The following is a 15,203-nucleotide window of genomic DNA, read 5'->3' as shown; positions in this document are numbered from 1 at the left end:
TCAGGTATTTTTCCTGTCTCATGCTGACTGGAGGTTGCTAGGGGGTTGCTATGGGTCCTCACCTAGCCTGACTGAGTCAGGGACACCTGGTGCTGCAGACCTCTCCTGCTATTTGTAGAGCCAGTTAAAATTAAGCCTTTTCAAACTTCTTCCAAACTGCTTTAAATTGCTTTATAGCACAAGGCTGAGCAAAACATTCTACTCTATCACTAATTCCTATAGCAAAATAACTATAATTTCAACTAAAAGCCCTTGTAACACTTTGTAAAAACAAAGAAACAAAAAACAGGACAAAACTATCTACCATTAATTATAGGATCAAGCAGTAGTACATTTGCCTTCCTTTCTAATTAGTATAGAAGAAAACCTTTGTTTTGATTTTTCTCCCATCCCAATCCATCTTGAAAGCCTATTCTGCTTACCTTTTCATTCTCTTACATGAATTCTTTCCTTCAAGTGAGAATTCACTTTTTTCACTTGTCCAGTTAGTGAAAAGACAAAGATCCATTATTCTGGGCATTGTTATGAACTGACTTATATCCCTCTCTACCCTAATTCACAGATTGACTGTGTCTGGAGATAGAGCCTATAAGAAAATAATTAGGTTAAAAGAGGTCCTGAAGCTTGGGCCTTATCCTACAGGACTGATGACCCTTGTTTTTATTTTATTAGGACTAATATCCTTTTAAGGGAAAGAGACACCAGAACTCACTCCTCTGTCCATGTTTGTATAGAAAAAAGGGTAAGTGAGAACACAGAAGACAGTGCAACTCAGGACGAAAGGCCTCATCAGAAACCAATACTAATGGCTCCTTAATATTGGATGTTGAGCCTCCAGAAATGTGACAAAAATAAATTTATGTTGTTTGATTCACCCAGACTACAATATTGTTATGGTAGCCTCAACAGACAAATAAGGGCATGAAATATCTATGGAAAACATGGAAGCTTTGAGAACTGCCAGTGTCATTGATGCATACTTTCTTAAATGTGACACTAGTTACTGCTGAGCATAGATATTAGAATATGCTTTCTCTCAACTTTTTTTTTTTTTCGGGGGGGGGGGTACCAGGGATTGAACCTAGCTAGGGGGCACTTAACCACAGCCTCATCACCAGCCTCTCCCCCGCTTTTTTTGAGACAGCGTCTTGCTAAGTTGCTTAGGACCCCACTAAGTAGCTGAGACTGGCTTTGAACTTGTGATCCTCCAGCCTCAGCCTCCTGAGCTGCTGGGATTACCACACCTGGCCTTTCTTTCAGTTTTTGGTAGAGAAAAAGACTTTATTATTCAGTGAATTTATCTTTAAAAACACCCAGAAAAAGAATACTTTCATTTTTAGATAGTGGTTAGTGAAGGAAAGGCAATATAGAAATAAAACAAACCCAAGCAGTGCAACTGGGTTCCTACAGAAGAGCTCTGTCTCAAAGCACCCTGCAGAATAGGTGGACAAGGTGCCTCATCAATCAGAACCACAGCAAGTAGCCACAACCCTAAGGGGAGCCTGTCCACCCCCACTCTACAAGCCTAGGCCAACTACAGAGCTCCTTCTGCTAAGCTGAGGGACATGTCCCTATCCTTTCAGCATGTACTTGATGCTGTCAGTTTTTGTTTTCCACAATGGTGCTGGGAGGTAGGTTAAGCACTCCCTCAAGTATATCCTAGATTTGGGCTAGGTTGCTCAGTCATTGGAAGTCTTATTCCATATTAATATAATGTCCACCTGAAAATAGAGACCATATCCCTGCAGATCTCCTCACCAAACATGAACCATTTTCCTAGCATGGCCAAGATGAGATTTTCCCAGTAATGGGAAGCCAAGCCCTTCCACTGGTGAATGATCCACTTGTCACCATTTTTATATGCATCATCCTCCCACATGAGTTTAATTTCTTCTTTGAAGAGATAGAAGTTACTGTGGCCATCAGGTCCTTAGGACATATCATATGACTATAAAAACCTTCAAAACTGCTCCAGAGAGTCCAAGGTGCTAATCTGTTTGATATTCTGTTCATAGCTGGGTGAGCTGGTAGCAGAGCCTGGGGTTCTCATGGAGTCCCAGGAAGTATATAGTTGTACTACAGGGAATGTTCTGCCAGTCCAAGGACAGTAACCTTTCTCTTGCTACTAGTCCAACTTGTCTTATCTTGATTTTTCTCCCTCACCATATTTCAGTGCATTCTTTTCTTCATTCTGATCATGGTCCCCACTGTCATCATCTTTCAAGGTGTTGAATTTGTACCTTTTGCTGCTGTTGTCTCTGCTTCACAGAGTGACTTCCACTCTGTTGAGTCCAGAATACACTTTCTTCACTAAGCTCTTATTATAGCTGACACCTTGGAACCAGAAAAAGCTAAAGAGGATTTCTCTTTTCTTACAAAGGCCTCTTCTGGATCCCTGGTATTAAGTCTCTCTGAATACAAAAGCCCTTTACTCTCTAATGCCATAAAAATGAGAAACTACTCTCAAAGAGCTAACAACTTGTGGAGATAAAAAGCACCCTGGAGTTTTTACAGTTTTCTGCTGAACTCAATAGCAGCCAATTGGCCACTCGATCAGCATTCAGTGGCACTGGCTCCTATTCCACTTTACTCTTTGCTACCTCTATCTGTCATTTATCTACACACCACTGCAGTATTCCTATTGATCAAAACACAACAGCTCTCCAAATGTCAGGCTAACAAAGAAGAAAAGTTTACCATCCTCTGTTGGCAACCAATAGAGAACCTTATCATTACATTTACAGCACCTTGATACAATGATGCCTGACTTCAACGTATTATACTTCTTCTACTTCTGGTGTCCTCTATAATGTGGATAAGACATAAGTGCATTCAGAGAAGGTAGGTTTTGAATTTGCTGACTATTCTTAGCAAAAGAGAGTTGCAAGTTTCCTTTCAATTCCCTATTTTTCTACTGGGCAGCAATATCTGTTACCTTGACTAGAGCTTGTACTTGTACTTGTACATTTTACACATTTGCCAAATTTTACTCTGATTCTTATTATACCTCTGGAGCCAATTATGCCTTTGAGGTTGTTCATAACCATTGAAAAACAACAGAAGTCTTATCTCAACTGAGTAAAATCTATTAATCCTGATATAGCTGTGAATGTGAAATAAAAGAAAGAGAGGAAGAATCCAAGATCACAAGCAAAAAAATATCAGCAAGGCCATGAAACAGAATAAATTATGACTAAACAGAAGTTAGTCTGTGTTTTTAATAAGCATAATTCTAGTTATTTGAAGTGTTCAGAACAGGCAAATCTATGGACAGAAAGTAACTTAGTGGTTGAGGCTGGGAAGAAGAGAAGAATAGGGAGCGACTACTAATGGATATGGGTTTCTGTTTGGAGTGATGAAAATATTATGGAATTAAATCATAGTAATAGTTATACAAAGTTGTGAACACTAAAAACAGTAAATTGTATACTTTCAAGGTGAAATTTTATGGTATGTGAATCATATTAACGTAATTTGTATTTAATATAACAAAAATGTTAAAAATCTGAGCAACTGAATTGTACAATAAAACTATTTGCTGAACACAAAAGAATAAAGGAGTAAAAAATACTTTAAAAAATATGAGTTATAGAAAACAAACAGCAATTTTACAGATATAAATTTAACCATATCAATAATTATATCAAATAAAAATAAATTATTCACTCCAATCAAAAGTCAAGATTGTCAGACTGACTAAAAGGCAAGATTATATGAATAGGCTAAAAGGACAAAAAGAAATACACCATGAAAACAGTGACCAAAAAAGAGCTGGAGTGGCTATAGTATCAGACAAAATAGACATTAACATAATGAACATCACTAGAGATAAAGAGAACTACTTCAGAATGAGGTATCACATATACATCTACATTCATATTGATGTATAATATGTGCTTCCTGATAGAATCCAAAAATACAAGAAGCAAAAACTGAAAAGGGAACTAGATAATTGCACAATAACAGATGTAGATTTCAATTATCTTATTTCAATAATAGATAGAACTAATGAAGAAAAAAAAATCAAGAGTATAGAAGATATAAATAACACTACTAACCAACCTAACCCAACTGAAATACATAGAACTCTTTACCCATTAAGAGAAGAATGCATATTCTTTTCATACATATGAAACATATACGAAGACATAAAACAGTGTTGATAAATCTAGAAGTTTTGGAAGTATACAAAATGTGTTCTCTAGCAGCATCACATTAGAAATAATCAACAGAAAGAAATCTGTCAAAATCACAAATACAGTAGTACCCCACCCTTATCTGTGGTTTTGCTTTCTGTGATCAACTATGATCAGTCCAAAATTATTAAATAAAAAATTTCAGAAATAAATAATTCATTAGTTTTAAATTGTGCATTTTTCTGGGTAGCATGATGGTATCTCAGACTACCCCATTCCAATATGCTCCAATATGACCAAGTCATGAATTATGCCTTTTGTTCAGTATATCACACTTGTATGTGCTACCTGCCCATTAGTTACTTAGTAGTTACCTCAGTTATTAGCAAGAGACTGTCTGGGTATCACATGCTTGTGTGCAAGGATAATGATGCTGGCAATTTTATCATGGTATATTATTAAAATCATTCCATCTTATTACTGGTTATTGTTGTTAATTTCTTATCATGCCTAATTTATAAATGAAACTTTATCCCAGGTATGTATATATAGAATAAAGGTAACGTATATAGGATTTGAAACTATCCATGGTTTCAGACATAAATACACTGGGGATCTTGAGATGTATCCTCCCTCTCTAACACAGGGAGGCTATTATATTTGGAAATTAAACAATATATTTCTAACTAACCCCACAGATCAAAAAAGGAAGCACACAAGAAATCAGAAAATATTTTTAACTGAATGAAACTGAAAATATAACATATCAAAAGTTGTGGGATGCAACTAAATCACCAGTTAGAGGGTAATTATGGCTTTATATTACAAGAGAAGATAAATTTAGGGGCTGTGGTTGTGGCTCAGTGGCAGAGCGCTTGCCTAGCATGTGTGAGGCACTATGTTCGATTCTCAGCACCACATATAAATAAATAAAGATCCATTGACAATTAAAAAAAATATTTTTAAAAAACCAAGAAGATAAATTTAAAATAAGTAATCTACAATTCCATCTTAAGAAGCTAAACAAAGAACAATTCAAACTCAAAGTAAAGAGGATTAAAGCTAAGAAAAACAATAGAGAAATCATTGAAACTAAATTTTGAAACAGCTTTAAAAAAAAAAAATCAAAATCGAAAAATTTTAGGTGGACTGAGAATAAAGTAGAGAAAACACAAATTATCCAGATCAGGAATGAAAGAAAGGATCTCTCTGGTGATATTATAAAAATTAAAATGATGAATGAAGCAGTTGCTATTTCTAGGTATCATCTCTTATTCTGCTCCAACAGGGTTTGGCATCCCTTTTTTTTTTTTTACAGGTTAAAATGGTACTGGTTAACTTTCTTTCAGAATACATGCCTGCTTTGGCTCCTATCATTATCAAGACCCAAGCCTTGATCTAATTAAAACATTAAAAAAAGTAAATAATTATAAAATATGCCCAGTGCAGTCACACAAACATGTATGGGCGGGGGGGAGGCCCTTCCTCGATTGCTTTGTGGGAAACTACCTCAAGCTCATACATTTCTAGGCAGAACCCAGTCAGTTTTAATGAAGGCAGAGACAGAGTAGCCAAGTATCCATTTTAACATAGCATTAGAACAGCAAAGGACAAGGCATTTAATTGCTGCAGTGGTAGGACTCAATACTATTCAACATGTCCCAATTTTCCTAGAGGTTTTCAGAAATGGCTCCCTGTACTTAATCTCCCCATGGAGCTTTTCCATAAATCTCAATAACATGAGCACATTCCTATTCTTAGCACATGATGCTCTTGTGTTTTTCCTCCATACCTATTATCTTTCTTGTCTTTCCCAACTCAATAGGACACACCATCCCTTCAGTTGTTCAAGCCAAATACATGGGAGAGTTTTAAAAAAATTATCATGGATATTTCAAACATTAACAAAAATAAACAGAATGATACTTATTACCCACCTTTTGAGAATGTCAACATTTTGCCAATCAAGTTTTATTTATTTCATACCATTCCCCAGAATAAAGAAGCTATTCTTGATTTTTCATTTTCTTTTTGTCTCTCATAACCAACCCACTGGCAAGTCTTACTGTCATCTCCAAAACTTATCCACAGTCCATTTCTTATTTTCACTATTACCACCTTAATCAAGATGCTCTCACTTCTCAAACTATAGCAACAGCCACCTAATTGGTCTCTCTGCCTCCACTTTTGCTCCCTACTTCAACCTATTTAAAGAGACTTCAAGGAAAACTACAGAAATCGGGTAAGTTTGGTTTCCCAAAACATTTAGGATAAGCTCCAAACTCATTAAACTTGACATCACAAATGTTTACTTCTCTGACTGGACCTTGGAGCAGTCCTACAATGCCACAATAGACTTTTTCATGTTCCTTCAAACTCCAAGGCCTTTCCTGCCTCAGAGGTTTCACATGAGCTGGCCTAAAGTGCTCTTTGCCAGATCTTCACCTCATTGACTTTATGTTGTTTTTTACATCTCAGTTTTGAAAGGCCTTCCCTGAGCTATCGTAGTCACTCAATCACTTGCTGTCACATAACCATTTGAATTCTCTGAATACCTACTTAATATACTATTTAATATTGAATATACTACTTAATACTTTTCACCTGTCTTTCTTTTTTTATTTCTCTCTCCCCATTAGAGTGTAAGCTCCTGGGAACAAGGACTATAAGACGGCCTATGCAGTAAATATATTCATTCTTTCTTCAGAAAAAAAAAAAATCCTGATTTTTGTTCAGGTATCAATTCCTTTTCTGTGTAGCCAGAGAAAAGCTAACCCTCTTATGCTCCACCTTCAAGGATGGTGTGGATAGTTTAGATGAGAACATGTAGCACAATACTGGCCAAGAAAATTTAAGGTAAGATTTGGTAGAGGATTCTGAGAAAGTTGTTCCTTTCTCCTAAAGAGTCATGGAAAGACAAATTCTTTTTCTCTGTCTGGTCATGAATGAAGAAACATGTTTCCACATGACATTTGTGAGAGAAACAAGTCTCAGGATGAAGCCAACACTGAGTGTACAAAGTAGACAAAAGGGAAGAACTTGCTAATATGGTTAAATTGCCTGATCAACCCATCTAGGAGCTATCCTGTCTCTGGACCTCCTCCTACGTGATCTAATAACATTTCTTATTTAAGCCAGTTTAACTTAGATTTTCTATTACACATACATAAAAATACCATAACACACACAGGAACTTTACCTACTTGCTCACTGCTATCTTCCTAGCACCCAGGAAAATGCCTACAGTTTGGTGGGCACAACAAACATTTATTGAATGAATAAGTAAAAGAGTCTTTAAAAAAAAAAACTTATATGAGAGATAAAGAATCCTAAAACAACCACTCCCCTCTAGCCAACTGCTATAGTTTGCATTATCCCTAAAAAAGTATGTGTTAGAAACTTAGTCCCCAATGCAACAGTATGTGAAAGTGAGGCCAAATAAGAGGTGATTAGGCCATGAGAGCAGAGTGGATGGATTAATGCTACAATCGAAGCAGTGGGTTCATTATCATAGGAGTCATTTTGAGTTTGGCCCCCTTTCACAAACACTCTTTCTCCCTTTCTCTGTCTTGCCTTCTCCAGTGTGATGATGCAAAAAGAGGCCTTGCTAGATACTGGCCCCTTGATCTTAAACTTCAGTATTTATAAGCAATTATAAAGTACTCAGTCTCAATGTTATAGCGTGGACAAGACACACAATGAAGTCATTAAGGTCCTTAAGAACAAGTATCAAGTTAGGTACTATTAAGTAAACATAAAAACTTTCTTGACATAGATTTTAAAATGTCAACCTAATATTGAAACATTCAACATCATTACAAAAGGAAAACGTCCCTATCAAAAAACATGCAAATATTTATAAAGACTTACAGGTTCTTGGGGTTCTGTTTCTTCCCAGGCTCCCCAACCATCATCTTCCCAGTTTGTTGATTTACCTATTTTTTAAAAAAGATAAAAAGTGCTTATATGAAATGTAGGGCTGAAAATATTTTAAAAACATTACCTCTATACATAATAGAACCCATCCCTTTATAATACTGACATTATGGAAGAAAACTAAGGCAAAATGTACTACATCAGAATTTTGTGACTTGTAGTAATAATCAGATAACATTAGCCCTACTGAATTCCCAAATCTATGTTCTAGTAAAATCATGTGCAAGTTATTTGGATCTTAAGAAGTTGGACATTAAGTACGTCCACATTTAAGTCAAACAGCAAGATGACCTTAAAAATTTTTAAATGACAAATGTTGTTACCTAAGACATAATACAAATACACACAGTGACAAAAACACATCTAATATTTCACATGACTTATTTTTTGATAAGTCAAAGTATCAGTGGAAAAGAACTAAATTTTGAAATAAGACCAGCCTACAAGTTCTGTACCCTTTTCCAATATTCTGATTTCTTGGATGTAGTAACAACATCGTGGATTAAAATAAGCTGATCACTAAACAATGCAACAAGGAATTAAAAGCCTCTCAGTATAAAGAGTATCATTCCCTATATTGCTCATGGTTTTTTTAAATATTTAATTTATTTTATTTTTAAAATACATGACAGTGGAATGTATTACAATTCTTATTACACATACAGAGCACAATTTTTCACATCTGTTTATATATAAAGTATGTTCACACCAATTCATGTCTTCATACATGTACTTTGGATAATGATGTCTATCACATTCCACCATCATTGCTAACCCTCTGCCCCCTCCCTTCACCTTCCACCCCTCTACCCTATCTAGAGTTCATCTATTCCTCCCATGCTCGCCCTCCCTATCCCATTATGGGTCAATCACCTTATATCAGAGAAAACATTCAGCATTTTTTTTTTTTTTTTGGATTGGCTAACTTCACTAAGCATTATTTTCTCCAGCACCATCCATTTACCTGCAAGTGTCCTGATTTTATTCTCTTTTATTGCTGAGTAATATCCCATTGTGTATATATGCCACCTTTAATCCATTCATCTACCGAGGGACATCTAGGTTGGTTCCACAGTTTAGCTATTGTGAATTATGCTGTTGTAAACATTGATGTGGCTGTGTCCCTGTAGTATGCGGTTTTTAAGTCCTTTGGGTGTAGACCAAGGAGAGGGATAGTTGGGTCAAATGGTGGTTCCATTCCCAGTTTTCCAAGAAATCTCCATACTGCTTTCCATATTGGCTGCACCAATTTGCAGTCCCACCAGCAATGTATGAGTGTGCATTTTTCCCCACATCCTCACCAACACTTATTGTTGTTTGTATGCATAATAGCTGCCATTCTAACTGGAGTGAGATATCTTACAGTAGTTTTGATTTGCATTTCTCTAATTGCGAGAGATGATGAGCATTTTTTCCTATATTTGTTAATGGATTGTATATCCTCTTCTGAGAAGTGTCTGTTCATGTCCTTGGCCCATTTATTGATTGTGTTGTTTTTTTTTTTTTTTTTTTTTTGGTACTTAGCTTCTTGAGTTCTTTATATACCCTAGAGATTAGTGCTCTATCTGATGTGTGAGAGGTAAACATTTCCTCCCAAGATGTAGGATTTCTATTCACCTCACAGATTGTTTCTTTTGCTGAGAAGAACCTTTTTAACTTGAGTCCATCCCATTTATTGATTCTCGGTTTTAATTCTTGTGCTATAGGAGTCTTATTAAAGAAGTTGGGGCCTAATCCCACATGATGAAGATTAGGACCTACTTTTTCTTCTATTAGATGCAGAGTCTCTGGTTTAATTCCTAGATCCTTGATCCACTTTGAGTTTTGTGCATGGTGAGAGACAAGGGTTTAATTTCATTTTGTTGCATATGGATTCCCAGTTTTCCCAGCACCATTTGTTGAAGAGGGTATCTTTTCTCCAATGCATGTTTTTGGGCCTTTGTCTAGTATAGGATAATTGTAATTTTGTGGGTTAGTCTCTGTGTCCTCTATTCTGTACCACTGGTCTACCAGTCTGTTTTGATTGCAATACCATGCTGTTTTTGTTACTTTTGCTCTGAGTATAGTTTAAGGTCTGGTGTAGCAATACCACCTACTTCACTCTTCCTGCTAAGGATTGCTTTAGCTATTCTGGGTCTCTTATTTTTCCAGATGAATTCCATGATTGCCTTTTCTATTTCTTTGAGGAATGACATTGGGATTTTGATCGGAATTGCATTAAATCTGTATAATGCTTTTGGTAATATGGTCATTTTGATAATATTAATTCTGCCTATCCAAGAGCAAGGTAGATCTTTCCATCTTCTAAGGTCTTCTTTGATTTCTTTCTTTAGGGTTCTGTAGTTTTCATTGTATACATCTTTCATTAAGTTGATTCCCAAGGTTTTTGTTTTGTTTTGTTTTGAGGCTATTGTAAATGGGGTAAGTTTTCCTCGTTTCCCTTTCTGAGAATTTTTCACTGATATACAGAAATGCCTTTGATTTATGGGTGTTGATTTTATATCCTGCTACTTTGCTAAGTTCATTTACTAGTTCTAGAAGTTTTCTGGTGGAGCTTTTTGGGTCTTCTAGGTATAGAATCATATCACAATAGTGCTAATTTAAGTTCTTCTTTTCCTATTAATTCTTTCATCTAATTGCTCTGGCCAGTGTTTCAAGAACTATGTTAAATAGAAGTGGTGAAAGAGGGCATTCCTGTCTTGTTCCAGTTTTTAGAGGGAATGCCTTCAATTTTTCTCCATTTATAATAATGTTGGCCTGGGGCTTAGGATAGATAAGCCTTTACGATGTTGAGATATGTTCCTGTTATCCCTAGTTTTTCTAGAGTTTTAAACATGAAGGGGTACTGTATTTTGCCAAAAGCCTTTTCTGCATCTATTGAGATGATTAAATAATTCTTCTCTTTGCATCTACTGATGTGATGAATTACATTTATTGATTTCCTTATGTTGAACCAACCTTGCATCCCTGGGATGAATCCCACTTGATCATGGTGCACAATCTTTTTGTTATATTTTTGTATTCAATTTGCGAGAATTTTATTGAGAATATGTGCATCTATGTTCATTAGAGATATTGGTCTAAAGTTTTCTTTCTTTGATGTGTCTTTGCCTGGTTTTGGCATCAGGGTGATATTGGCCTCATAGAATGAGTTTGGAAGTGCTGCCTCTTTTCTATTTCCTAAAATAAATTGAAGAATATTGGTATTAGTTCTTCTTTAAAGGTCTTGTAGAACTTGGCTGTATATCTATCTGGTTCTGGGTTTTTCTTGGTTGGTAGTCTTCTGATGGTGTCTTCTATTTCATCACTTGATATTGGTCTGATTAAACTGTGTATATCTTCCTGATTGAATCTGGGCTAATTGTATGAGTTAAGAAATTTGTCGATGCCTTCAATGTCTTCTATTTTATTGAAGTATAAGATTTCAAAATAATTTCTAATTATCTTCTGTATTTCTGTAGTGTCTGTTGTGATATTACCTTTTTCCTCACGTATGCTGGTAACTTGAGTTTCTCTCTCCTCCTCTTCATTAGCGTAGCTAAGGGTCTGTCAATTTTATTTATTTTTTCAAAGAACCAACTTTTTGTTTTGTCAACTTTTTCAATTGTTTCTTTTGTTTCAATTTCATTGATTTCAGCTCTAATTTTAATTATTTCTTGCCTTCTACTGCTTTTGCTGTTGATTTTTTCTTCTTCTTCTAGGGTTTTGAGATGTAATGTGAGGTCATTTATTTGTTGACTTTTTCTTCTTTTAAGGAATGAACTCCTTGCAATGAACTTTCCTCTTAGAACTGTTTTCATAGTGTCCCAGAGATTTTGATATGTTGTGTCTATGTTCTCATTTACCTCTAAGAATTTTTTTAATCTCCTCCTTGATGTCTTCTGCAACCCATTGTTCATTCAGTAACATACTGTCTGGTCTACAGGTGCTGGAGTAATTTTTATTTTTTGTCATTGATTTCCAATTTCATTCCATTATGATCTGATAAAATGCATGGTAGTATCTCCACTTTTTTGTATTTGCTAAGAGTTGCTTTGTGGCATATTATTATATGGTCTATTTTAGAGAAGGATACATATGCTGCTGAGAAAAAAGTGTATCCACTTGATGCAGGTTGAAATATTTTATATATGTCAGTTAAGTCTAAGTTATTGATTGTATTATTGAGTTCTATAGTTTCTTTATTCAACTTTTGTTTGGAAGATCCATCCAGTGGTGAGAGAGGTGTGTTAAAGTCACCCATGTTTATTGGGTTGTGGTCAATTTGACTCTTGAACTTGAGAAGACTTTGTTTGATGAACATAGCTGCACCATTGTTTGGGGCATATATATTTATGATTGTTATGTCTTGTTGGTGTATGTTTCCCTTGAGCAGTATGTAGTGTCCCTCTTTATCCCTTTTGATTAACTTTGGCTAGAAGTCTACTTTATTTGATATGAGAATGGAAACCCCTGCTTGCTTCTGCAGTCCTTGTGAGTGGTATGATCTTTCCCAACCTTTTACCTTCAGTCTGTGTACGTCTTTTCCTATCAGATGAGTCTCCTGGAGGCAGCATATTGTTGGGCCTCTTTTTTAATCCAATCTACTATCCTATGTCTTTTGATTCGTGAGTTTAAGCCATTAACATTCAGAGTTATTATTGATACATGATTTGTATTTCCAGCCATATTTGTTTATTTTTGTTATTTAACTTGACTTAATTTTCTTCTTTGATTAGTTTTTTTCCTTAGAGCATTCACTCCCTCTCCTGATTTTCATTGTTATTTTTCGTTTCCTCTTCATGAAATATTTTTCCAAGGATGTTTTGTAGTCCTGGTTTTCTAGCTATAAATTCTTTTAACTTTTGTTTATCATGGAAGATTTTTATTTCATCTTCAAATCTAAAGCTTAATTTTGCTGGATACAAGATTCTTGGTTGGCACCCATTTTCTTTTCAGAGCTTGATATATGCTGTTCCAAGATTTTGTAGATTTCAGGGTCTGTGTTGAAACCTACATTGCTCATGTTATTTTTTTTTAATTAGTTATTGATAAACCTTTATTCATTTATTTGTTTATATGTGGTACTGAGAATCGAACCCAGTGCTTCACTCGTGCTAGGCAAGTGCGCTAACACTGAGCCACAACCCTGGCCCCATGTTACTTGTTTTTATACAATTATTTTGGAATTTATCAGAAGACATAAAACTATCATTTTCTGGGCAATTATACTGAAGTTAACATTAGATCCTTTATATGAATTACCTCAAATTAAATTTTCAAATTTGATAAAGTTCAAATAAAACTTCAGGACCAAGAATTACATTGTAGAATTTTTATTTAAATTTTATCAAACTTTTAATTTTATTTTTAGTAATGCATATAATGTACCTAATGCTTTTTCAAATTCAGGATCCTGCATTTACTAGCTCTTGACCACAAGTAAATTACTCCGTATCTTTGAGCTCTGATTCTCTTACTACAAAATCATGAAAAAAAGTATTACTTATGTCTAATGGGGTTGTTGTACGGGTTTAAATCAAATAACATTCTAAAGTATTATATGCCTGGCATATAATAAGTTCTCAGTGGTAGTTATCAATATTTAGCTATTAAAATATAATGGTAAGATTATAAAAATATATTGGTAGTTATCAATATTTAGCTATTAAAATATAATGGTAAGATATGGAGTTATGTGAGGCACTGGGTTCGATTCTCAGCACCACATTTAAATAAATAAAATGAAGGTCCATCAACAACTAAAAAAAAATTTTAAAAATATATAGGGCTGGAGTTGTAGCTCAATGGTAGAGCACTTGCAGAGAATGTGTGAGGCACTGGGTTTGAATGTCAGCACCACATGTAAACAAATAAATAAAGGTCTACTGACAACTAAAATTTTTTTTAAAATATATATAATGTTATAAAATATAAATATTATTTTTAAACAATCAATTTTAAAATTCTTGGGGAAATCAATTTAAAAGAGCAAACTGATTTTGATGGCTTCCAGGGAAAAGGAAACAAACAAAACTTTCACTTATATACAAGGTTTTAAAAGTTGCAGAAATAAATTATAGAGCTGACAAAAAAAATTGTTACAGTCTGATACTTAGAATCATTGCTCAATTAGCTTGTGGTAATAGTTTAATCATTGCTACTTAAATGCCAAATAATTACTTCCAAATATGCAAAACACATTGCTAGGCATATATTAAGTCCTAAAATAGCACTATATTTGATTAAAACTGCACAATTTATAGATGATTTCCATATACGAGTTAATTAACAATTATAAGTGCTCTGTGAAATACCATGTGCCAAGCCTTGCAGCAGGAGCCAAGAAAAATACATATTCCTTGTCTTTAAAGAATTCATGATCTTGGGCTGGGGTTATGGCTCAGTGGGTGGTAGAGTGCTTTCCTAGCACATGTGAGGCACTAGGTTCTATCCTCAGCACCATGTAAAAATAAAGTTATTGAGTCCAACTACAACTAAAAAATAAATATTAAAAATTAATTAATTAAAAAATTAATTAGCCAGGTGCAGTGGCATGTGCCTGTAATCCCAGCGGCTTAGGAGGCTGAGGCAGGAGGATTGCAAATTTAAAGCCAATCTCAGCAATGGAGAGGCAACTCAGTGAGACCCTGTCTCTAAATGAAACACAAAACAGGGCTTGAGATGTGGCTCAGTGGTTGACTGACCCCAGGTTCAAACCTTGGTACCCAAAATAAATAAATAAAATAAACGTATTGTGTCCATCTATAATTAAAATTATATATATAAAATAAATTCATGATCTTGTGTAGGGGACAAATATGTAACTATAATACATGGTGAGTGCTATAATCCACTACTGTAGGAACTTGGAAGAGAGAGTGAGAGATTAAAAAAATATACAATATAGAGTCCTTCTAAACTAAGTCTTCATAAAGTAGCTACAAATTTTCAAATATACTGGGAAAACATGAATAAGAAAAGGCAACGTGGCAAAAAGATGAAATGCATGTAACATGTAATGAACACTTCTACATGCATAAGTGCTTTATGGACATTAATTCACTTAAATACCACAAGGATATTTCTGCCTCATTTTACAATGAGAAAACACATTCATTACTTATAGAGTTTATGCAGATTGACCAAGAT

At 34.9% G+C, this 15,203-nt stretch overlaps 1 protein-coding gene and 1 pseudogene across 2 annotated transcripts in view; both read right to left on the bottom strand.

Annotated features, from left to right (window-relative positions):
• Window positions 1–15,203, bottom strand: part of Rab3gap2 (RAB3 GTPase activating non-catalytic protein subunit 2) — a 107,529-nt gene that overhangs the window by 72,019 nt on the left and 20,307 nt on the right. For both annotated transcript variants that reach the window (XM_027934729.3, XM_071600061.1), the window contains exon 2: window positions 8,007–8,071. In XM_027934729.3, coding sequence (XP_027790530.2) covers window positions 8,007–8,071 — 65 coding nt within the window. The remainder of the gene's footprint in view (window positions 1–8,006; window positions 8,072–15,203) is intronic.
• LOC139707859 (eukaryotic translation initiation factor 4E type 2 pseudogene) lies at window positions 1,671–2,967 on the bottom strand (annotated as a pseudogene).

This window comes from Marmota flaviventris, chromosome 12 (genome assembly GCF_047511675.1).
Source record: "Marmota flaviventris isolate mMarFla1 chromosome 12, mMarFla1.hap1, whole genome shotgun sequence".
NCBI lineage: Eukaryota > Metazoa > Chordata > Mammalia > Rodentia > Sciuridae > Marmota > Marmota flaviventris.
Note: the sequence above shows the minus strand (reverse complement) of the source record. Positions and strands in the feature narration are given on the sequence as shown.